The sequence below is a fragment of the Equus asinus genome, chromosome 6 (genome assembly GCF_041296235.1).
Source record: "Equus asinus isolate D_3611 breed Donkey chromosome 6, EquAss-T2T_v2, whole genome shotgun sequence".
NCBI classification, from domain to species: domain Eukaryota; kingdom Metazoa; phylum Chordata; class Mammalia; order Perissodactyla; family Equidae; genus Equus; species Equus asinus.
Window position 1 is genome coordinate 60,464,993 of NC_091795.1, and position 25,322 is coordinate 60,490,314.

At 35.0% G+C, this 25,322-nt stretch overlaps 1 protein-coding gene across 33 annotated transcripts in view; it reads left to right on the forward strand.

Annotated features, from left to right (window-relative positions):
• The window catches only part of NRXN1 (neurexin 1), a 1,069,254-nt gene that overhangs the window by 752,582 nt on the left and 291,350 nt on the right, over positions 1–25,322 (forward strand). For all 33 annotated transcript variants that reach the window (XM_070512109.1, XM_070512110.1, XM_070512121.1 and 30 more), the window contains one exon: positions 17,948–18,129. In XM_070512109.1, coding sequence (XP_070368210.1) covers positions 17,948–18,129 — 182 coding nt within the window. The remainder of the gene's footprint in view (positions 1–17,947; positions 18,130–25,322) is intronic.

The following is a 25,322-nucleotide window of genomic DNA, read 5'->3' on the forward strand; positions in this document are numbered from 1 at the left end:
AAGAAATAGTAGAGACAACGGTTTTTATTAGAATGTATCTCCTAACTTATATGTTTGATCCATTAGCAGGATACTGAAAAATGTCTTCCATGTACACTTCAGTGTGCTAAGTTTTACAGGACTGTAAAGATGATATAATATTCTCATATGGAAAAGACAGCTAAAATCGAGCATATCAAACTCATTATATTCCTCACTCATCCCATTCCCTCTTGATGCTTCCTATCTCAGTGAATGAATGTCACTGTAGCTACCCCATTTCCACGTCAGGAACCTAGGAGTGGCCTTTGATTTCTTCCTTTTCCCATCTCCATATCCAATCAATCATCAAAACTCCTCACAACCTTACCTCCTTTATGCTTCTCACATCTACTTCTTTTCATAGGTCATTATAGTTTGTCTTTTTGTGAAATAGCTTTCTGCTGGGCCTCCTTGCCTCAGTTCCCCCCAATCCATTCCATTTTCCACACAGAAGCCTTGATAATCTTTCTAAAATTCAAAATTAATCATGTCATGTCCCCAGTGAAAATCCTCCACATGGACCCCCTTTTGCTTTGGTATAGATCCCATCCTCCTTGGGCACAAGTCTCTTTGACATGTTGAAGATTGTCTGGGAAGAGAATGGGTAGAAAATAGTAAAAAGCATGGGAACTGCTTTCTCCAGGGTTAGTCACCAGGCTACTTGTGAAGGAATGTTGCTATTTTGTGCATTTCCTTACACACTTATTCCAGCATGCTGTCACCTCTTCATGGGCACAGAAACATTTGACCAGCTTATTGCTGAATGCCCTATAAAGTTACAGTGGAAACTGTCATTTCCAATTCTTAATTCATCCGATTCATCTTAGACATGGGTGTGGACAGTGTGGATTTTATGGTTTCGTATCCTTTGTGGGATTGAAATGGAAATTGGCTGTGCTATTTTGGAAATCTACACCTTGAAATATATAATATAGTATGTGGAGGAGAAATAGTATTTGCCAAATAAATAAGGACATGTTAACTGAATATGGAAATAACTGTTGAGTACAAATATTAAAATGGCAGAAGAATAAAAAATGCTTGAACATTTCTTGAGATGAGGATTTTCGCATTGCTTGAAAAACCAGTAACATCTTGTGAGAAAAACATTTTACTTTTCTATCCTCTAAAGTGCCTCTTTATAATTATTTTAGATGTTTATCTGCATAAGAATAAATGAAATCCCAGCTTGAGAAATTTGTTTGATTTAGAGCCTGCTTATTTGATTTTTGAAAGAGTCTGAATTTGAATAGCACCAAAACAGACTTATTTTAGGCCATTCTTCAAAGGGAGGGTTATTCTTTGGTTTTTCATTTGTTCTGCTTTGTTATTTTAACTTATCTGTCCCCATTGTGATATTAGTTATCTAAAAGCTCACCTTCTCTGAGTAGTGGACATGACATTTTATTTTCTTTCGTGATATTATATATATTTATAATTAACACACAGTGTTTATTCTGTATCAGTTTTAAGTATATGCTCATTAAAGTTAAGAGAAAGAAGAGTATATAAATGTATGTGATTGAATGAATATATACAAATGTCTGGTCCAAAATAACATATGTTGTATGTATATCAACAGACAATTAGGACTTTTTCTTTTATCCCAAAGTTAGCATTTGAAGAGGAAAAAAAACCAGCTACTTGTTTTTTGGATAATCCTTTTTTCTCAGTATTTTCAATTTTTAGCGCTTTGGTATTTTCTAAATCATAGTTCTTTTCAAGATGTTGAAAAAAGTTGCTGACGTACAGATTTTGTGTGTTTTTCTTTGTTTTCCAACTACCCATTAATAAGTCCTTTGTTATACATATAGTACAAATATATTTGATTCTAAAACATCAAATGAAAATAAGTGTATCACTAAATAGTCTTAGATATTACGTATTTTATTTTGTTCACCGCGTCAAATGTTGTTGTATATCTGAGAAGTGCCTGAGGAAATTCAAGGAACCATGAGAAAAATGGTTCTTATCCTCAGGATAGCATATTAGAGACAAACAATATAAAATCAATACAAAATGAAAAAAGTAGAATTTACTCTATATTGATAATTATCGATTTTTTTTTATGTGAATATTCTCAAGAAACGGAGGTAGAACGCTCATTGCTTTGTTACGGAAATCAGCTCTCTTAAAATTCACTCTAGGTGAATGTTCCTCAGAATGGTACTATAAAATATTATTTAGCGTTTTGATTAATGTAGAAAAACACCTCTGAATAAAATTTCTCCAAATTTCTTATGACTAAGCTTCCCTGATAAACTTTACTTTTTGTGGAGAAATAGAGATTTTTCTCTGACAATGGGGGAGTAAAATTCTGATGAAGAAACGCTTTCCTATCTTTAATTTTGACTGAGTTACTGTTGCTCTCTTTGAGGCAGGTTAACTTAGATGGCAGCACAATATGATAAATGTGAATAATGGGTCATGGATACCAAAGAAAAAATCACCAGACTAGTTAAACAGGCAAGGGAAACTTTATTGCAGACTTTTGTAATGGGGGAGAGAGATTGAACTCAACTCCACTGAAACAAAAGGGAGGAGGCTTCTTAACCTCTGGGGTGAGCTAGTGGGGAAATACCGGAGGACACTGAGGGTGGGAGAGGGCAGTTGCTCCCTGTGATTAAGTCCTCCGTGTTTGCCAGTTGGTGCTTATCCAAGTTTGGCTTCTACACTCCCGCAGAGAGTGGGAGAGAGGGGCACTATCATTTCAAAGAGATGGCTCCCAGACCCTTAAGAGAGACATTCCTGAGTAGTAAAACTGTCAAGAAGTGGGGAGACTTACATCTCAAAGGGTCAGAGAGAGAATTTATAATTACAAGTTTTCTAAAGTAAATGCTCTATATTTAAGCTGAGGGGTCAGTGTGAGTCAATTAATTTTGCTTTGCTTCAGGGTCATACAACATCCTTTACCATGTTTTGCAAATGTATGCAGTTTTGTTTTTGTAAGGGAGAAAAGAATTTGGGAATGGGGTACATCCATGAAATCATATAACCCCCCCCCCATAGAATCTACCAGGGTGAGTGACATTGGCTGACTATAAAAAGGGTAATGGATTATTACTAGCCTTCTCTGGAAGATTTTACTAAGAAAATTTTCACATTGCTTTGTGACCATGGACAGATCATTTCACCTTTGTGAACACCAAATTTCTTTTAAATTTGTAAAATAGAGATAATTATTGTTTCCCTATCAAGTTTACTTGACTGTCATGAGTATAAAAAGTACACAGAATGTTTTATTATTTTGTTTTAAAAGCTATATAAACAGCCTTTGCTGTTAAAATGATATCCAAAAATACACAAATATGAACAAAATGTAAGATCTTTTTTCTCAGAGTTACAATTCAGTGGTCCCAGCCTAGGCGGGTGCAGTTCACAATCTATGGCTTCCATCTTTAGGTCTGAGGCAGCTGGCTCAGTTTTTGTCATCACTCAGCAAGAAGAAAGAGGGACGTGGGCAGGAAAGTGCAGGTACATTTCAGGGCCTGAACTGGAAGAATCACATATCATTTTTGCCCACATATCAAGGGCCAGAACTTAGTCACATGGCTCTGTCAAACTGCAAGGGAGAATGGGAAATGTAGGCTCTAGCTGGACAACTCTATGTCCAGCTTACATACAGCTTAGCGTCCTGTTATTAAAGAAGGTGAAATGAATAGTGCTGAACATCAGCAGTCTCTGCCACAGAGCTAAATGGAAAGAATGATGAAGACAATAGAAATTTCTAGAAAGGGACGACTTGGGTAGTACCATATAGCTCAAGACAATGCAATGGGTTATTAAAGTACCAAAATTTAGTCAAATTGACAACTAGTTCATTCTCAGAAAACAAGGCCTTCCCATTTTCTCCGTAAGCCGTCTTTTAAAATACCTACTTGTGTCTGATATGTACAATTCTATTGATAGTGTTGAAAAAGTGGTTACAAAATTATTTTGCATTAAAAGTCCATGTAGCCAACCAAACTATTATTTTAATGCTAAATATGTTTAATGGGTAACCACGTTTGGTACATGGTCTGTGAACCTAGTAGCATCATTTGCCTTAGTACGTTGTTAAATTTTCCGAAAGCTCTCTATGTTATGTTTTAATTCTTGCAAATTACTTGCCAATTTAATACGAACGGCATCTAAACAGTAAGTAATTGCTTATGATAATGAGTGCAAACTAATTTGCTAGAATATGTTAATATTCACAAAACGCTTTTATTCTGCCTGCTGTTCCAAAAATACTGCTGTCTTGGTTAAATGTAACATTTAGATAGCGTTATTGTTCCATATCTGACTAAAATCATCACTTCAGTAGTATCTACCCAAAAGTCATATGACTATGACTTTAAGATACCAAAGAAGCAGCAGAAAATCATGTCATCCTTTGTTAAATGATTTAGAATATTCAAGGAAAAAGGAATTACATTCTCAGTAGTTAATTTTAATTAGTGATCTATAGTAGTAAGCAGACCATACTGAGTTAGAAACGGCCCACAAGAGTCATAAAACTTAATTTAAATGACTTCAAAGACAGATGGCATGCAAATTTCATTTGAATACAATAACCAATTTTAAGTAAATTAAACTTTTAAGGATGATCCTAGATCTGAGTGTTAAGTTTGAAGCCTACTTCACCCCTTAATAGTTCCCTTCCCTCTTTGTCCTTTGTGTCTTTCTCTACCATTTTCAGAGATGCTATTTGAAGACTCTAGAGCTCAAAGACTTATGTTTCAAACCTTGAGGGTCTTTTGAGACTGGTGACCTGAGTATTGAAGGATCTGAGGTGCAGATTGGAACCACCTTGTAATTTTAGTCTAAGAAGGTAGAGTTTTATGAGCCAAATACAAAAGAAGAAAGGTTTGACACTTCCCTGCCCCAGGGCTGGTTCGGCACTTTAATCCACCCTCTAATGTTTCAATTATTTCAACTTCAAAAATGACTCTCACACATAATTCTGTATCTTCACATGGGTGGTGAAATTGAAAGATCTCTAGAAAACCTTTTTTTTCTCTCTCATCACTTTCAAAACCCGTTTGCTTTGTTGAATTCCGTTGGCTAAATAGCCTTCATGGGTTAAAAACTTCCACCTTTGGATTTCAAATCAACAAATACCCACAATTGCTTGTCAAAGTAAGTGTAAGTCAGTCTAACTTCCCAATTTTTTTGCTTCTTGTAACTTTTATTATGAAAATATGTGGATTGATAACCTCTCAGAATTGGATGAATTTTGTTTCTGCTGTCATCTTCATATGCTGTTTCAGAGAGTCTGAGATGAGGAATGAATAAACAAACAAACCAAAGTTACAGATACTTTATTTTAATTTAGGTTGCTTTTACTGTTACATTTTCTACTAAGCATAGATCAAGACTTAAAAAAATGTGAAGTGGTTTCATTTCTGATAAAGATGGAATGAAAAGATTTGTGATAAATAGCAAATATTGCCAAGACAGTTCTTATTAAATACAATTTCTCTCTGATGACAGTAATATCACATTTTTTTCCACATTTGTGAAGTTATGCGACTCTTTATTAAAGGAAATTTGCATTTCATAGAATAATGAATATGCTGAGATACTGGAACTGATCCCATCTCTTTTTAACACTGACCTTGAACAGTCCTAATTTCTACTATATGATTTGTACTCTGTATTTATCTAGAGATTTAATTCCATAGACAAAGAGATAGGAAATAGTGGTGCTTAAAAATGCATCATCTTCTTTAAAAAAAAAAATGTAACTTCCTATTAATATAAGTGGATCTACTCTCTATTTCTGGAACTCATTTTGTGCCTCTGTGACTTTTCTCTTGAAAATCCTCCCACAAAAATACATTTCCTCTCATTTTTCCAGTGCCGTATTAAATTTTATCTGGAGGTATTTTGGGAGACAACGTGAATTCTCTAGTTTGGCTGAAGTAGAGGGTTGTTTGTATGGGACGATGTTCAAAGCTACCATAAGAATTTTTCACTTAATTTAGTAGACAGTGCTTTAATCATTGAAGGTCTTTGAATAGAGGTGTGGCTACAGAAACCATTTCAAAAAATGAATCTGATATTAGTTTGTTAGGTAGATTTAAATGAAGGTAAATTTAAATTAAGGAGAGGCAAGAAGGTAGCAGATCAGTAAGGATGAGTATTTATTACAATATTTAAGGTTGAAGGTGATACAATATGAACAATGGTTATAAGATTGGAAATATAAAAGAGAAATTCAAAAATTGACATCTCATTGAATGGGTAGTGACAGTTGTGGAAAAGCTGGATTCTAGAGCTATGACCTACACATTTCTATGGTCTCCAGGGTTGAGCATGGTGCTTTATATATAGCAAATGCTTAATTAATTTTTATTAAGTGTATGGATGTCTTTATTCTTGAATTATGCTGTTATATTGCCTTTGTATTCTCTTTCTCCAGCAGCATCCTTGGGCTATTGTGTCAGCATTGTGTTTTGTTTGTTTGTTTTTGTCAAAAATCCCAACTACTTATTTTGAGTTTGAATATTTCCCTACCACCTCACTAAATCATAGGGCTTTTAATCTTTCAAGCGACTTCTAAACTAATCTCACACAGGAGATTTTTTCTTGTTCTGTTAGAAGAGTGTGAATTTTTTTTTCCATAATTACCACTATTCTCTGTCTTTGACTCATCTCTTTCATCACAACCACAATATATTGATTTGTATATAGGCAAATATCAGTAATACACTAGAAAAACATTTGTGAGCATTTGTACTACTTTCTTTTGCCTTTCCATGACACTAGCGTTCCTTTTAGATTCTAAACTTATGGAAGAAATTAGCTCACACTAATGTGAGTAAGCTCTAATCATAAGGTTGGACAAATGAATTTTGTCTCAAGACTGTTTACCTACATGATTTTAGTAATGGAGTTTGTTTCATAAGAATGTCAGTGATTTCCACAATGACCCACCCTAATAAATGCAAATGGATGCATGAGTACTTAGTTTACTGGGTGAATTGATCTTAGATTTGGCTGCTCTATTTAGGCAATTTTTCATTTTAATCTGAATTTTCCAGATATCTTCACTTAGTAATGGTTTGTTTACAATGAGCTAGGTTTTAAGCAAATTTCTTATATGTAGAATGAAAATTAGGTCTTTTGCATGCCTCAAAATGCTCTCCAGTTCTCATAGCCAAGCAAAAATCTCCAACCACACTTCATTTCAAGAACTAGGGATTTTTCAAGTTACCTCTGGTGCATAGATTCCCAAGGCCAACAATCTTATTCAAGATTCTAAATTGCTCTGCGTGATTAATACATTCCTTTTTAAAACATTATTTGGAAATAATTTTAAATTTGCGAACAAGTTACAAAAATAAAAGACTCTCCTTATCCTTTCAGCTAGCGCCCCCAATGTTAACATCTTATATAAACATAGTACAATGATTCAAATCAGGAAATTAACATTGATACAATGTTATTAACTAATCTACAGACCTTATTTAAACATTAACAGTTGTCCCATTAATATCCTTTCCTGCGGTCCAAGATCTGAACCAGGATCTCACATTGCATCTAGTCATGTCTGGACAGCTCCAATTTAGGACAGTTCCTCAGTCTTTTTCTGTTTTTCCTAACCTTGACTCTTTTGAAGAATACTAGCAATTGCTTTGTAGAATGTCCCTCAATTTGGGTTTTTTGGATGTTTTCTTATGGTTAGATTGAGACTATTCATTTTTTGGCAAAAACAGCACAGAAATAATGTTGTGCCCTTCTCAGCACATCATATTTGGAGGACCTGAATTTGATATGTCTCATTAATGGTGGTGTTAATTTTGATGACCTGGTTAAGGTGCTATCTCCTGGGTTTCTTTGATGATTCTTAAAGCCTAAGGACTAGCAGGCTATATCCAGCTCTTCTCTGTAAAATGTAGAGAACTTTGGGCCAGGTTGCTTAAGCAAACTGTGGGATCTGGTAGTGACTCTCTTGTGATCACCACTACCTGGTTGAAGAGTCTCGTGACTCTTCATCACAGTTGTTCCTTACACAGACATAATGAAATGGGGAATGGTGTTCATTGTTAGGGTAGTCTAAGCACTCTATCCCCGTGTCTGAGTTTGTTGTACTTGACTGTGAAATTATTTAGATTTCTTATACGGCTACAGACATTCCATCTTGCCAATGAACGTAGGTATGGAATTTGTTATACTCATCTGTGAATCAGGGATCTTATGGTATTTGTCATTGTATCAATAGTCTTGACTTAGTTTAAGGAATATACTAGGTCCTTATTCGTGATTAATATATGAATAAATGTGCATAAGTCTGATGAGGAGACCAAGAATTAAGACAAGGCTCCTATCTTTAGTAGTAGGCATACTTTTAAGATGGAAATTTCAATAAAAGACAACTCTGACATATTATGTAATAGCTCACAAATTAAAAATAAGTTCTGTAGATGATAAAGGAAGTGAGAGTGGGATGCAGGACTGAAAAGAAAACCAGGTTGCAATAGAGAAGCATAAACCAGCAAAAATAAAAGTTACTTTGGGAGGAAATGTATATTCCATTTGTGATTGCCTAGGTGGTAGAGTTTGAGCTTAGTTTGAAGTGACTTCTGAGTCAGAAACTAATATTCTATTCCGTTCTAGTCCAAAATAACTAGTAAACAGTTTTAATTAGGATCTAGTCAGGAGGAGAATGACTTAAATATAGCAGATAGGCAGGAAGACGGTAAGCGAGATAAACTAAGATTAGAAAACAAAATCAAAACTTCTGGTTTTAGCCTGAAATTATTATAAATTTTATTTTTTGTGAGGTGGCCTCTTTTTATTTTAAGTATGTAATGCAAATAGTTGAAAAGAGCCACACACACTTTTGTGTTCAGGATTTAATTCCACTGCTAAGGGCAGGAAACAGTGTCACTGCCAGAAAGTTATAAGGCCTTTCTGGTGTAGAATAAAAGTGATTATGGTATTAGTAATAAAGATTTGTCTTCTGCCTCTCTGTTCAGCAATTTAGAAGCTTCAGAATGAGCCAAAGGCTGGGATGGCTTCTTAGGTAGGATGCTTACAATAAAGCTTTGCAAAGGCCTCACACCTTTTAAAGATTCGGGCTAGCCTCTGAAAATGTCAGTGTGAATGAATCATTTCTGCTAAGTGTCATTATAGACACTGAGTCTCCCCAAACCAGACCATGGAAACGTCACTAGGAAAACTTTAGAGAGGATTGAAAGGAGACTTTAATTTGCGAATTTTAGTTTATTTTTCTAAACAGCAAGCAGTCATTTGATTTTAGCTCTTCATTGTATAGGGGAAAAAGCACTAGGAAGAAAGGGGCACATTTCCCAACCATCTGTGTGACACTGAGATTTTTCTGGGCCTCCATTTCATCATTTGTGAAAGGAAAGTTTCACTAGCTGCCTCCAAGAGCAGTTCGGCATCAGGTCTATGTTTATGTCAAGTTTTTTTAACCTATGAATTCTTTTTACACCGTAATTCTAATAAATACTGAACTCCGAAAATACAATGAAATCCATTGTCACAATTAACTTTTGAAAAAAGTAAATTAAAGGACTTCGCTAGGTAAATACAACTTTTACTGACTAGCTAATACATTTAAGAATTTGTTAGACATCTACACGGTTTATTGTCTGCACTTTAAAATAAGATTTTTCTTAAAGGACCAGAAGGTGTGAGCTCTCTCCCATCCCCGCTGCCTATAGCTGTAATGTAAATTGATTACTGTATTACTTGCCAGGGACTTTTTAATAAGCCGCTTACTGCTTGAGGGAGTCTGGCTTCAGAAGGGAAGACATAAGCTTTTGATGTTCTTAGGGTTATTGGTCGTGGGATTGCTTTGCTTGGTTTTATTTTTAGCTCTAGATCACTTTGCTATCTTTATGAAGTTTTTCCTAATCTGATTGGCAGATGGTTTAGCATTTACTCGTTTTTCTTCTCAGCCAGACAACTGAGATTCCAAGACCCTTTTAGAAGTTTCCAGGACTTGAACAAGCTTGTCTCACTGGGCAGTTCAAAGTATTGAACTCAATTGTTCCCGGAGGGGATATTTTCTAAATAATATGTTTAGAGAAGGAAATAATGAGTAGTTTTTAAGAGACAATGTATTGCAAAGAAACCACTAAGTGAAGTATTACTTATTGCATAGATTTTCTAAAATAATATTTTCACTGGCTTGCAATTATCTCAAAATATTCAACAACGTAAATGACTTTGATCTGAAAAGATATAAATATAATTGTTCTTGTTTATCAGTTTTTCTACTCACTTTTTAAGGTTACTATTAATCAGTGCTTTTAATGTTGTCACCTTTTTAAGATTTTTTAAAAATCCAAAATAGATGGTGACATGGCTGAATACCACTTATCTGACATCTCTCGTAAACTATCTTGCCCTGAGATTTGTCTTTAATGTATAGGTTCTACCTGTTTGGGAAAAAGGACTATGTGTTTTAGGGTTTATACTCCTAGCTCCTTTCATGTATTTGGCAATTATCGGACAAGCAAGAGATAGGTCAGATTAGGAATTTTTTTTATTTCAATTAATTTCCTTATAAGACCGAAAAAGAGAAGGACTTATCCAGTTCAGTGATTGAATGTGTAGTGACAACTTTGCATAACACCAGTGGACACCATTCATATCTCAGTTATATGAATGCTGCCTTTTGAGTGTGCAATGCACAGTCTGTGCACTATTTGTGGTATTGCCGAATAAATATCTAGGATATGGACAAGGTAGGTCAGCCGTGAATTAATTTATATTCTATAAAGAATTACTTCCGTTATTAGAGAAGAGTACACTTGTTTTCAAAAGAATGTATTGTTTTTTTCCATGTGGTGCACTCTTTCCATAAATGTCAAACTATGAAAATGTCAAATATCAAAATGAAAAATGTACATGATGTATTTATAAATATATTATTCTTTCCAAGATCACAAGAATATAGAATTTTTATTACAGAAAATGTAGACTGTAAAAAATATGGAATATTTATTAGAAAAAGCTTTTTATTAGAGGAAAGTTTTAGACCAATAGGCAAAGGGAAAATTCCCTTACTTTTTCATTGAAGTGCATAATTGCTATTGAAATTATCTTTGAGGGAAATGATTCCTGACCTCATACGAATCATGATCGATTCTTGCTGATCCATTTTCTTGATAGTGCTATTTTGATTAAAATTTCTTATGGAATAAGCACACAACACTTGTCATTTTCAAATGGTGTCTTGGCAGGGCCAGAGCCGAATTTCATATAGACTGGCTTAGTGGACAGATTCTCTGCTTTCATCCCTCCCAGGTCTACGGTGGTTCAGGCTTCTTTGATCTCATTGAAGGTTTGGGGAACAATAATTTTTAATGCCTAGTGAGTCCTCATATACCCTGAGCATCTAACACTATGTCTGAGTTGCACGGGGTTCAAGAATCTTTGAAAGAACTTGCGCTGAGTTCATGATTGGTGTTGAACAGAGGAGTGTGTGTGCAGTGACTCTAGAGTGTCATGCCCAGGAAATTCCAGCACCAAAACAGACAGCTCACAATTTGGACTTTACTTGTCTTTCTCAGTTTGCATTCCATTTAATAAATAGTCAAAACTATTTTTTTTTAAAGATTTTATTTTTTTCCTTTTTCTCCCCAAAGCCCCCCCAGTACATAGTTGTATATTCTTCATTGTGGGTCCTTCTAGTTGTGGCATGTGGGACGCTGACTCAGCGTGGTTTGATGAGCAGTGCCATGTCTGCGCCCAGGATTCGAACCAACGAAACACTGGGCCTCCTGCAGCAGAGTGCGCAAACTTAACCGCTCAGCCACGGGGCCAGCCCCGTCAAAACTATTTTTTAAAAATTCAATAAATTTTCTTAATTCATAGGGTTCTGAAAAACGTGCAACTTACCATGTTTGAAAAACCTTGCGTTGTTCCTTCTATCTTGAATATCATTATGAGCTGCTTTGATAAGACTCTCATTTTTTGAGAATTATCTCAACTTTTCTTGACTTTCTTTGCTTTGGTCTGGTTCATACCACAGAGCCAGGATCTAAGCCACTTCAGTGACATGCCACGTTTCTTGCGCAGTTTCTTTTATTAAAGACCCATCTGCTCTCTTTCTCAGAGATGTATGGGTAAAACCATGCTTCATTTTCTTGTCTCTTTAGCAAATTGTAATGCATAAATCTACCAAGTCTGCGTCTTCCATCAGCGGTCTCAAATTATGATATATACTCTTTATTTTCCTTTTCCTTTCCTAGTAATTTTTCACCCTTAGATGCAGAGGAGCACTGAGAGTGCTCTCTTACTTCTCAGTGTTAGTAACTGTTGAATCGCTTTTTAGATTTAGAGTTGACTACATATTATAGGTAGAAACTCCTATTACTCTGTTGCCATTCATCTCTCCTGGTATAATGCCCACCTTTCCTGAGTTTTTAGTGCTTCTATATGAAATTTCAGAAATTAGGAAACTATAGTGCTCAGTTTCATGAAATAATTCCTTGTGATCTTGCAAAGAATTTACAGAAACTTTGAACGACAATGAACTACAATAAGTTGTTGCTTTAGTACGCATGTAGGATTCTTAAGATTTATTTATTTATTTATTTTTTAAGTTTCACCAGTTTAGGAATTTTACCATGGTCTAAAACTTTTTTTTTTCCTACAAAGGGATCTTCTCATTGTTCTTGCTTTTTATGAACTTTACTCAAAAGAATGCCTTCACATAGGTAGAAATTATTCTGCAACTTTAAATTTTACAACAATCTCTTGACAAGGTTGTAGGAGGAATAAAACTCCTCTTATTTATAATTGTTTTACTTTTAGTTTCCATCTGACTGCCTGGCAAACTTTAACCGGAAAAACTGTTATATCCCTGTTACATTTAATAGACTAATAATGGCCTGAATGTTTCGTGTTGGCTACACGATGACATTTGAAGAATTATAGGCTTTCAAATAGAACCTTTTGTTCACATACTTATGTTATAAGTTAGAAGCTAACCTATTTGGAACTTAATTATATTATTGTTCATGCAGCAAGGATGCAGAGCAACCAATAATCGAGCGGACCTGCGCACACTGATTGGTTTTCTTTTCAGAAAGATTCAGTTCACTTGGTGGAATGTATTAGCTTTTGCAGGAACAAGTGAGGCTGAAGTGGGCACATTTACGGAGGAGATGGTTTGCAAGAAGGAAGAGGGGAGAGAGCCCTTTATGTACATAGATGATAAATAAATCTAAAAATGTTTCCTATTATAACATCACAGGCAATTCAAACATTAGAAATAAGAGCCTATATATAATTTTTACAAACATTTATTGCAGTGTAAAGCATTTTGATGCTGCTAAATTTGTATCTGATGGAATCAGCTTCGTTAATGAATAAGGACTGAGTAACATAGATTGCCGCACAACTTAAATGTGAGGAATGCTGAAAACCACTTTAAGTCTGAGTCATCCATACATCCCATGGAGTGCTGGATGTCAAGGGGAATTTGCAATAAATCCATTAGTAGTCATGGCACTGATGTATTAGCACTTGCCGTATAGAATCATGCGTAAATAATAAAGGCAACACCTTCCTCCACATTCCTCTCCATGTTGGTGAAACGCTCAGAACTGCGATTTAGATATACTGTTGCTGCACGTCAAATTCACTTATATAATAAGATGAAACATATTTCTATAAAAATGAAATTAATAAAATTAAGCTAGATTGCAGTTCACTTTGTGTAGACTTACTCCTTCATTTAATGGTCAAAGTGAATTTCTTTGCATCATGCTGCAAATCTTACCATGCTAGGTGTCTTATGGTGATGAACTAATATTCTTTTTCTGATGAAAGTTTCCATGTGATGCATTTTAATATTCTTTGCATTGTCAAATATTAGTGAACATATATAATAATATAATGGGTTTATGTGAAAAATGTTCTAACCCAAGGAATGAAATACTGAAAAGATCAATAAAAACTGGGATGTGGGAAACTCATTTCTTAAAAGGCATTAAGTTTGAACCCAACTTTGAATGAATCAAACTTTTCTAAATGCTCATATATTAAAGAAAAAACAAAAACAGGGCTGGTCTGGTGACATAGTGGTTAAGTTTTCACGCTCCCCTTCAGTGGCCCAGGGTTCACAGGTTCAGAACTGGGTGTGGATCTAACATACTGCTCATTAAGCCATATGTGGTAGCATTCCACATACAAAACAGAAGATGGGCACAGATGTGAGCTCAGGGACAATCTTCCTCAAGCAAAAAGCGGAAGATTGGCAACAGATGTTAGCTCAGGGCCAATCTTCCTCACCAAAAAAAAAATATAAAAAAATAAAAAATAAAACAGAAATGTTGCAGTGTTAGTTTTTTAACATTTTTATCTCACACATACGCACACAGCACACACAGACTCAACCTTCTATTCTCTCCAAAATTTGTTGGGCACTTACAATATGCCAGGAATTGGACTAAAGTGTTACTGTGCAATATCTCATTTAATTCTGACAGAGGCTCTATGAGGTAGGTAGTGTTACTATTCCCATTTTTTCAGATATGAAAACCAAGACTTAGAGAGAATTAATAGGTTGGTCAAGGTCATGTAACTAGTAAATGATGCAGTTGGAATTTGAATGCAGGTCTATCTCAGGCCAGAGCTTACATTCTTAATTTCTCAGCTATTCTGCTGCAGTAGGTACGTCATGTCCTTGCTCAGAAAGATACGTGTTAAACAAAGTAGATTTTGAAACTTTACTCATCTGACCCACTATATTTTATTGTGGGAGTATTCTCATGTTTGTGAAGTGACCAAAAGAGATCATATTATAATTTTCTATCTTGATGGAAGGAGAGCTTTAGGAGCATAGAAAATTTTGTAGGATTTGACATAAAGTCGTTTTTTAACAAAGAAAGCCAAGATGCTTATAGGGGTAGGTGGAAGACAGCTGTGTGGAGGCTGGACATCTGATGCCCTTGCTTGTGGTGGAATTGTGCTGATGAGTACAATCCAATGCGCTAGTGTGCGTCCGGAGGAGAAAGTGTGAGAGATGCTTTCCAGATACATCTGGAGCAAAAGGACACTACAAATAATCGCATTGTTTGGCACACAGTAATACAGTTGTTTTTGCTTTGTTCTGGTGAAACTTGAAGAACTGGAAAGTCATTGTAAGGAGGACAGAGTAGCTAATAGCATGCTAGTTGCCAAGTCTTAATACTTATTGGAAAAGGTTGAATATGAGATGAAATCAAATCTGCAGTAATGATATTTGTATTGTGACATTTATCTTACTGAAAATATGAACCTTTAAAATATTATCCTCAAGTTCTGTAACTGAACAACTAGAAACTTTCATAGTTTCATAAGTTTGGGAAGTGTACCCTAAACTAAATGTTAATCTACATATATTAAATGTTCTGTCATTTCACATTTACATGTTATTTTTGTTTCTTTAAAAGCATTGTGAGGTGAAAGCACAGTACATGACCATGAGGTACAAATGTCACTTTATGGATATGAGACATTAGAATATGATAACAGTTGGACTTGATAAATTCAGACTGACATATCCAATTAACTTTTTCTTGACTGTCTTGTTATGATAACAGAAATATTTTTGTAATAAAAACTACAGGAGTAGGAGTCTGGATACTAGGTTTCCTACCAGCTCTGCCACTTAACCAAGTTTGCGTCTTTAGATAACAAGCCAATCCTTATGACTAAATTTCCTCGAATATAACATGGAGTAATGCTTGCCCTAGTTTCCATACAGAAGTAGAGAAGAAACGAAAAAATTGTCCTGAAAGTGATTTTTAATGTTAAACTTCACTACGTAATGTGAGAGATTGTTGCTTTACAACACTACGTTACTCTGATGATTTTGGAAAACTTCTGGATTCTTAGCTATGTTTCATACTGTTAAGCAGCATCTCTATTTTGAACTTTTTCTTAATTCACATGAAATACATAGTCATTAGAGAACAAAGTTAATTAAAAGGAGGAAAATAAAATTAATCAAATACCAGCACTCAGAGGTCACCACTGCATCTTCTTTTTAAAGAAATCTCCACTTTTATGTGTTCTCATCCTATTTTTATCAATGTAGGCTTTACTGAAACATTTAATACTTAATCTTAATACTTACAAAATTACCAAGTGGGAAGATATTTGTCAGATAATGCTTGCTTATTAATATCCTGATAAATGACCTTCTGATGATGTCGAATGTAAATGGTCCTGGAAGGCTCTGACATTTCTGATACACAAATCTGTATATTCCGAATTTTCTTTGCTTGTGCACTGACTGATGCCTTTGAAATATAACATCTGTTCTTACGTAAGAGAGATAAACTGTTTTCTTGCATTAGTATCCAAAAAAATTAATAGAGAAGTGCACAGCCTCTCTACCATTGCACTTTAACAGGATTCGGTTTTACCACTTTTACATTCAATATTATCCTGACACGTTTCTTGGGTCAGGCCTACATACCAAGGCCTTTTTTAATGAATCAGGCACAATAGGCACATTGTAGAGATCTCTGGAGTTTCTCAAGGGCCTAAGGAAATGTCTCAGACAGAATATGAAGAATAGTTGGATCCAAAATACAAAAAAGAAAAAAGTTGATGTATTAGCTATTTAATTAACTGTACGCAAATATGACGTTAAATCAACTTCATTTAGCTGATAAATTTGGTAACCATAGAAATTTAACATGTAGATATCTTGAAACCATACTGCTGTACATATAACTTTTACACATAAGCCTTACTCTTGGTAGAAACTTTTTTTCCATACATACAAGATGCTTTGTGGCCTAAATTTCAATATTCAGTCTTACAGCTTCCTTACCGTGTTCAGCACATAGTAAGTACACGGTAAATATGTATTGGCTTCCTTTATTACTGGACGTTTACATTCTCCTCTATAAATTGTACACCAATGTCTGTTCCTGGGATAACTAAATAAATATTTCCGTGGTCCCATTTAGTGGGAGGAAGATCTCTTCTCCTTTATATATCTTTGCATGTCTCTTCCAAATGTTTTGACTCAGCAAATTTATTTTATTGCATTTAGTGAGATAGATGCCAGTGGTACAATGAGATAGGACTTTAATGCATTGGATGCTTAGTAAAGTTGTTTGAAACAAAACTCTTTTTAAAGTAAGATGGATAATTTACTGACATCATCACCATAAAGTAAAATTTAAACACTCACTGAAGGAGGCTATGACATTCTTCTTGGTGCTGTAAGACTAGTATTCACTATGGGAAAAGGAAAATGGATCTGTTAATGATGCTGGATAGTTTGACAGCTACTAGATGTTGCTTGTTAAATAAGACCTGACTTCTATGGATGGGATTTATTATCTGTATTCTCTTGCTATGACTACTGGGGCTTATGGCTGTTCATCCATTAGTTATCATCTATCATGTGTGAATAGACCCTTTCCCCGTAAAAGTTGGTTCGTAGTATATTTGTTGCGATTTGCTTCACTGTGCTGTATAACCCTGGCACATCTACATGCAGCTCTTCTTTCAAAAACAAATTGATATATGTTTCTGCTCCTTTTGGAAGCATCCAAAGTCAATGTTTCCTACTAGACTGTTTCTTAAAAACTGGCAGGAAGAAATAAAACCCTATTATATCCCGTGCTTGTCCAATTCAATGGAAGAAGCAGTAATCTCCCATTTATTCTGAAACACCTGCTGGTAGATTTAATGAGTATATTAAAAACTGAGCTGCCTTAATATTTCTTTTAAAAAAACCCTATTCTCTTTCTTGAGCATATTTGATTTAAAGCTGTTATTTGCTTATTTGCTTTGCCATAGTGTGTTTGTGTGTGTGCGTGCGTGCGTGTGTGTGTGTGTGTGTGTTTTGCCATAGCGTAAGTTTAATACTTTACTGATATGTCAACATAACACACATGGAAAAGTGTGCACTTGATGTATGGACTAATTGGCTTTGGTTTTTGTTTTCCAGCTGGGACAACGTATATCTTTAGCAAAGGTGGTGGACAAATCACATATAAGTGGCCTCCTAATGACCGGCCAAGTACACGAGCAGACAGACTGGCCATAGGGTTTAGCACTGTTCAGAAAGAAGCTGTACTGGTGCGAGTGGACAGTTCTTCTGGCCTGGGTGACTACCTAGAGCTGCATATAGTAAGTACTTTTAAAATAAGATTCAACTTTTACTTTTTGCTGTTAGCTTTTTCTAAATAACCTATAATTCTGCCTTTTGGAAGTTTCTCTCCCCCAGCAACCAGTACTTTGGTACAGAAAATATAAATATACTCTAGATGTAATGAGACCTTATACCTATTACTGTTGTTAAAAGTGTTCTTTACAATAGAAAATATGTTTTTTTAAGAGTGAATTCCTCTTAATTCTCTGTTCACAAAGAGTTATTTTTGGTGTGTTTTTAGTGACTTTAGGCAGACTTGCCAACTTAATAAAGTAAGATGTTGCCCAGTGGATACTATTCCATCTGGCTGGAAGCAGGAGGTTGTAATACTGATGGCATAAAATGATGTGGATCCAGTGTCCTTATTTCTTGTCTCACTCAAGAAAAGAATTTTCTAAAGTTACACGCAATGGATGGGAGAAAAGGAAACTTTAAGAATGTTTGGGGATATGAAAGAAAATGGCAAAAAAATTACTTCTATGCTATATTATATTCATTTTGATACATAAATATCAAGAAAATAGAATGGGCTCTTGTCGTTTATGTACTGGGATCATTCCTTTTTCTCTAAGCTCTAAACTTCCCACAAGAATTTAGTTAGTATGCAGTAGATGGCGAATAAGAGTTTATAAATGAAAAATTTTCTTTACCTTTTAGAGTTGCCACAACTGACTATTGCTTAGAGACTCTTCTCTATATCTCTACATCAAAGAGTTACTAACTTGTATGGCTGGAATTCTTTATCTCCTCATTTCCTTATAATATTTGCAAAGAAGCCAATGTAGTCTTTCATTGTTGAGCTAGTAATATTTTACTAATATGTCAAAATAACAACCATGGTAAAGTGTCATATATTCGAAAACTCTAAAGGATTCTTATCATAGTTCTTGGTTTAAAGTTCTATCTTCTGGAAGGTTCCAGAAGCATATGAGTCTCTCCATCTCCCTTTTTATCCTCGAGGTATAGTTTGTCCATTCTGCCTAATGTGATCGTGTAAGTTTGTTTTGTTTTGTTTCTGTCTGTCCCTGTAAGTTCTCCCTTTTGCCAGCACCTATGCCTCAAAGGACATTTAATTAGGTCAACATGTTCTTTCCTGTTAGAAACTGGCCTTTAGGCACTCATCCTAAAATGATTAGGAAAACCACCAAACAGCAAAATACATTATCACAGACTTTTGCAGGGTCTTGATTCTCAAAGTTTTACTTATTTGTTTTCTTAATCTTAGTTTCCCATTAGACTTCTAGAATTTCCAATAAGCTGAGTAGGGGTTTACACTGACCACAAGAGCTGAATTCATTGCTAATCTTGGAAAGAAAAAAAACACCTCAGCACAACCATTATTGAACCATCGTAAATTTTCAATTCAAAATGCAGTTGTCAAAATGGGAACCATGGGAAAGTAATTTCAGCTGCCTTTCAGCAAATATCTAACAATCAAAATTGAAAGCATCTGGATCTTTATGGCATCCTAAATAAATGATCAGTTGAGATAAACTTAACTAGTGCAGGAAAGAATCTTGCTGTTTAGAGTAATCTCAACTTTTTAAATGTATCTGCTCCGTTTTTATTTAAGAACCTTGCAACTTCGACAAATAAATAAATAAGAAAACAAGAGCTTTCCCTCCTGAAAGAAATTACTTATTGATCCATAACCAATTACACATCTACCCTGAGAAAAGGTTCTACAATGATCACTCTCAAATCATAAGGGGCCATGTTACTGAATTACTCAAACCGTTATTGTTTGTTTTATGGTCAAATGGTTTTGATCAACAAGAATGGGTATTTCTTTCCAATTCTGATCAAAAGTGGACTTAGAGTCCTTTCACATATGTAAAGGATTGGTTTTTCTAGGTGTCCATACCAGCCTAGTACCTTCTATACCTTCTGTACTGGCCGTGGATTTCTGACAGCTGACCCGTGAGGGCCTCCTTTCTAAATCTCTTCTCTTTGTCTTGCCTGCCGTTCACTTTGGATTTGCTATTTGTGTCTACACACCCTCCCTCTTGGATTTGCTATCTTCAAGCTCTCCTTTGATCCAGCAGCCTGTCCTTCACTGGGAAATGGAAAATGGACATCGGTTCCCTGGACTTAACATACGTCATTGTTGGTTAGCCCTACTCATTTCTGTATCAACAATTAGGACCCAGGCTTAGGACAAATCTGGCCAGCTACAACTTTCTCTCTCCCTCCCTTTTCTCTACCTTTCTCTTTGCCTACAAGCAGTGATCAGCTATTAGTGACTCAGCAAGTTGCTTATTTGGAGACAAATCACTTCTTTCCATGTTTTCAGCATACAGACAAATAACTCTAGGCCAGTGGTTTTCCTGTTACTATTGAAGTTTACCTCTAACTCTTTTCCACGGTGTTGAGCCCATGGAAGAGGAAGACAAGGAGGAGTTAGATATTAAAAAAGGAAAGAAAGACAGAGACAGAGAGAGAAAGAGAGGGAAGGAGGAAGGGAGCAAAGATGGAAAAACGGAAGGAAGGAAGGAAAGGAAAGGAAAATGAAGCATATAGGGACCAAAGTTGATGCCTGCAGGTGATAGAAACAGAAGTATTCTTAATAATTATACTTAGACTTGGGAATATTCAAAGGCTATTTTATGAAATTATTTATGCACCTTCGAGTCTATTCTGATTTTTCCCAAATCATTTCTTCTGCTTGTTTCAGGATTGGAAATTTAAAAGCAAAACAAGATTTGAAGAAGTGTAGACTATTACTGTTGTTTGATTTTGGTTTATGAATATAACTGACTTAAAAATTAACCTGATTGATATCATAGGTGATATGATTTATCTATAGAAATTATTTTGGTTATCATTAAACTGCCAGGAAAATTTTCTAAACCTTCAAGATCAGCAAAGTATAAACTATGTACTGATCTTATTTAAAAATCATATTTCCATCCTTAATCAGTAGACTTAACTAATAAACTGAAAAGTTGATTTCACACATTAAAAGGTGCTGTACTATACAAGGCCATTTCAATTAGATAACTTTTTAACAATCTGATTGGCATATAATTTCAGTGAAGATGTGAACATTTGACATTGTTTATCATCCCAGTTTTTCAAATGATCATGTTATATTTTACGTGAAAGTATAATCATATTTAAATTTTGATTAACTGTACTCTTAAAAATATAACAACTTGAAATAAAGTGTTTTTTGACTCAGATGGCCCAGTTTTTATAGATGGATTTTTTGGTTATATTAATATTCACAGATGCAATTTAGTTTCTATATAACTCTGAAAAAGTCATCTAACTTCTCGTTTACAATGTAGAAAAAGTGTGGTACTTGATACACAGCAGCTACATTATTGAAAAGTTGCATTTTTAAAATTGATTTTGTTCTCTGAATCTCCAACTAAGAATTGATTATGGTAGTTGGTTGTCTAAAGAAAGTCTATGGTGGGAATTTTGTTGGATGACTGATTCTCTCTCCTTAATAATTATCTCATTTGTTGTAACTCACTTTTATCATGAATTGTTCCCTAGTCATTTCATATCTGTTCATTATTGTCAAATAGAGATACACTTTCTGATGACAGAGAACATAATTTATAATAATGATGATTAATAAGAAAAATAATATAATATATAAATGTGGCTTTTCATCATTTATTTCAGTGCATGCTAGAATCCTATTCAGAAATATTTTCTAAGCAACTAATATAGCTCAGGCCTATGTTGGACGCTCTTTGGATAGAAAAATAAATGAGCTCACCACTTGGTACTTATCTCAATAAATATTTCTTGGATGAATGAATAAACAAGCCAGCTGGGATCCTGGTCACCAGGTAGCTTAGATTATTTATAGTAAACATACTTCGTCCCTAAGTGACTAGTGTTTCTTGGTTATTGCTCCATCTTGGTATATCTCCATTTCTTCCTTTTGTGGTTTTAACTTTCTTATCTGCATAGTATTTGTAAGAATGTGGATAAATGATAGGTTTTTAAGATAAGGAATATAAAGAAGAGATTGTGAAGTGTAAAGTGTTATATTATACATATTTAAATCAGTAATGTTGAGGATTGTTTAATCGTTATAGATAAAATAATTTCTTGGAAACAATAAACAAAAATCTAAGTTCCATTTTTTTATAATTTATATGATATATCTAGCAATTTTACCAATACTATCACTCTAGAGGAAACATCTCATATATCAGTCGGGTAATGTTAATTGGAGATTACTTAACCCCTCTCTGACTTACTGAAGAAAGCCACTGCCAAGTGTGCGCTCACTCGCTGCCATGAATATTAACGTGTGCATGGGTTCTAACCAGAGGAAATGTGTGGAGGGTGTAGAAGAGGATGAGCGAAGAGTGTTCTTTGAAATTCTTTCATCTTGGGAGCATGAAAGAGCATTGCAAATTTGATTAGTGAATTGTTGTACATATTTGCTGTAAGTGTTTCTTCTTTGTACTTTGCTAGGCAGGAAGCCTTATTTTTGAAACCAAGCTATTAATTGATTTTGATTTAGAAATACACCTTTTGATCAGCTGTTTTAATATAGACTAGAAGCATACTGTATTTATAGTAAATATTACTTGGCCCAAAATAACTTCTCAATATTGGTGATGTGTCAAATCTTTCTCATCTTTCTCTGCCTCTCTACATTTTATACTACTTATCTTACTGCTCTATTAAGATTAAAGTAAAAAATACCTTTCCAAAGTCAGTAATTACACATAGATACGTACCTAAACCAACAAGATAAAACCCAACTATTCCCTCATAGGCTTTTCTTGAATTTAAATTATGTTCCATCTGAAATATTCTTTCTAACCAAAAACACCTATTTTAAGAATTTCCACTTTGCCATATAATATTATATTCAACCCTATAAGTCGTATACAGTAGATATTTTATTTGATTTTCTTTTCCTGGTTCTTACATAAATTAGAGAACATATGGCCTATTTGACTAGAATTTTAAAAGCAAGGCTAAAATCATGTCTTTTCACCATGTGTTGTAAAATTCTTGTTCAAGCTTCTAAGGTATAAAGGATATGAGTTATCTTTGGAGAAAACGGGAGACATGATGGTCACATTTGTGTTGGCTTCAGTGCTATTCAGATGTCTTGAGACAGTCTTTATTTTGGGGGAGGGGTGAGGTCAAGCGAATCAATACAAACGTCTCCCTTCATCCTTTCCCCTTGGAAGTTAATTCAGTTTCTTATTTTCTAATTTACTGGTTGTCACCTTTGGTGCATCAGTAACTCTCAGAATTTGGTTTCCAGATTTCTAGTATTATTTCTTTCTCTGAAATTCCATTGCTATGAAACTTAATAAAAGAGAACCAAAACAACTCTGTCTGCCTGTACCTCTTCAGTTCATGTACTTATCACTTAGATACTTAGCCTAATCTTCCTCTTTCTATTTTGAATAGCTTCCAGTTCATTTGATGTACTTATGTCAGGTTAATTTGTTAAAATTATTCTATTATTTCTCTGTTAAAACACATTGATGCCTCCCAATTGCGTACAGGTAAAGGCACATTGTATGCCTAACATTTAATGTCCTCAACATTCTGATCTTACTTTCCATTTTCAGGTCTATTATTCCACAATTCTATACTTATCTATGGACTCCAGTGAAATTTATTAATTCAGTTTTTTAAATGAACTTCTTGTCATTTCTCTATTTTTATTTCTGTCCATAAGTTTTCTTCTCATTCTCTCACTCTCTATCTAGATTCTGCCAAATCATCAACTTTTCTATTCAAATGTAGGATGTTTTCAGGGTTGGCCCTGGGATCTGGTCACCTCCTGAGCTAGCAGAAAGAAGTCCAGGACTCAGGAATCTCTTTGGAAGAGATGCTGAAACAATATCCAGGGCATTACCTAGGTAAAGAAACTCTTGTCCACAGATTCTGCTCCAATCTATGATCACTGCTCTTCTTGACCCATTGCTTTGTGGTAGACCCCAGATTATTTTACAGAATAGCTTCACATGCATTCTAAGTTAGCCAGGGATGAGTTGCCTTAGTAAATCCTCTTTTTTAATGCCAGGATGCCAAAACAAGAGACTCTTGTTGAATTCTTTCTACCGACTGACACCTCCATTTCTGCTGTACCTACTATTTTTCAAAAGCCTACCTGCAAGAAACATCTCCTTTGGCCCATTCAACACACCATTGTTGATAACCTATAATGCACTTTTTACTGTATTAGTTTTCTATTTCTGTGTAACATATTTCACCACAATTTAGCAACTTAAATCAGCAAACATTTATAATTTATATGGGCTCAAGAATCCAAGGAGCAGCTGAGCTAGGTTATTAAGAGATTCCTAGGAAAAGACATGGTTAAGCTCTCTCATGCTCAGAACATATTTAGAGTCTGCATGTCTTAGGAAGAAATGATGGGCAACAAGGAAAGCATATGCAAAAGATTATTAAGGATACTGGCTGTGCAGAATATACATTGATGGAAAAAGAGGGATGAAGCCATTGCTTGAGGGTTAAGAACTAATTTGGAGAATGCACACTGAATGAGAAGTCATTTGTACACTGATCAGGAAAACTCCTTTATTGCACAAAAAGCACTGAAAGCTGCAAGCAAAATTCATGAGACTAATAGTTAAAAAATGGAAGCAAACATGTCAACCAAAGATCAGGAAACCAGATGAAAGTGATACTATGGCATTGGAGTTCTAGTAAAGCTGATTTGGGGCCACTCCACACATAGGCAGTTCATTTCAATAAAGAAATGAAATGACCTAGATGAATATTACACAGGACACTCAAGGTAATGGTAGGTGTAAATAATCCACATTTTAAATTAGGAGCAAGGAATTGGAGATAATTTTCACTGGGAAAATTCTTCTGATGAAAATCTAAACATTTTTTGAGTTGTGAAATGCAATTTTGTTGACTTTAGGAACTTGCTTTAGGAGGTAGTACACTGGATCTTGGGATCCTTCTGTCAACAAGACAGAGGAGGCTGCTGCCCTCCTGGAGACCAGCTGAATGAGCTGTTTAATCTCTCTGTCGACAAAACATAGCCCTGTAGGAATACAGTGCAATTAGGCTTCTGAAGAGACAAGTCAATGGTGGGCTCTTCCTATTAAGAAAAACACTTCCTCCTGAACCTACACCTTAAAGCCTTCTTGCCCAACAAAGAGTGGAAATACAAGATTGACAGACCAAAATACTCTTT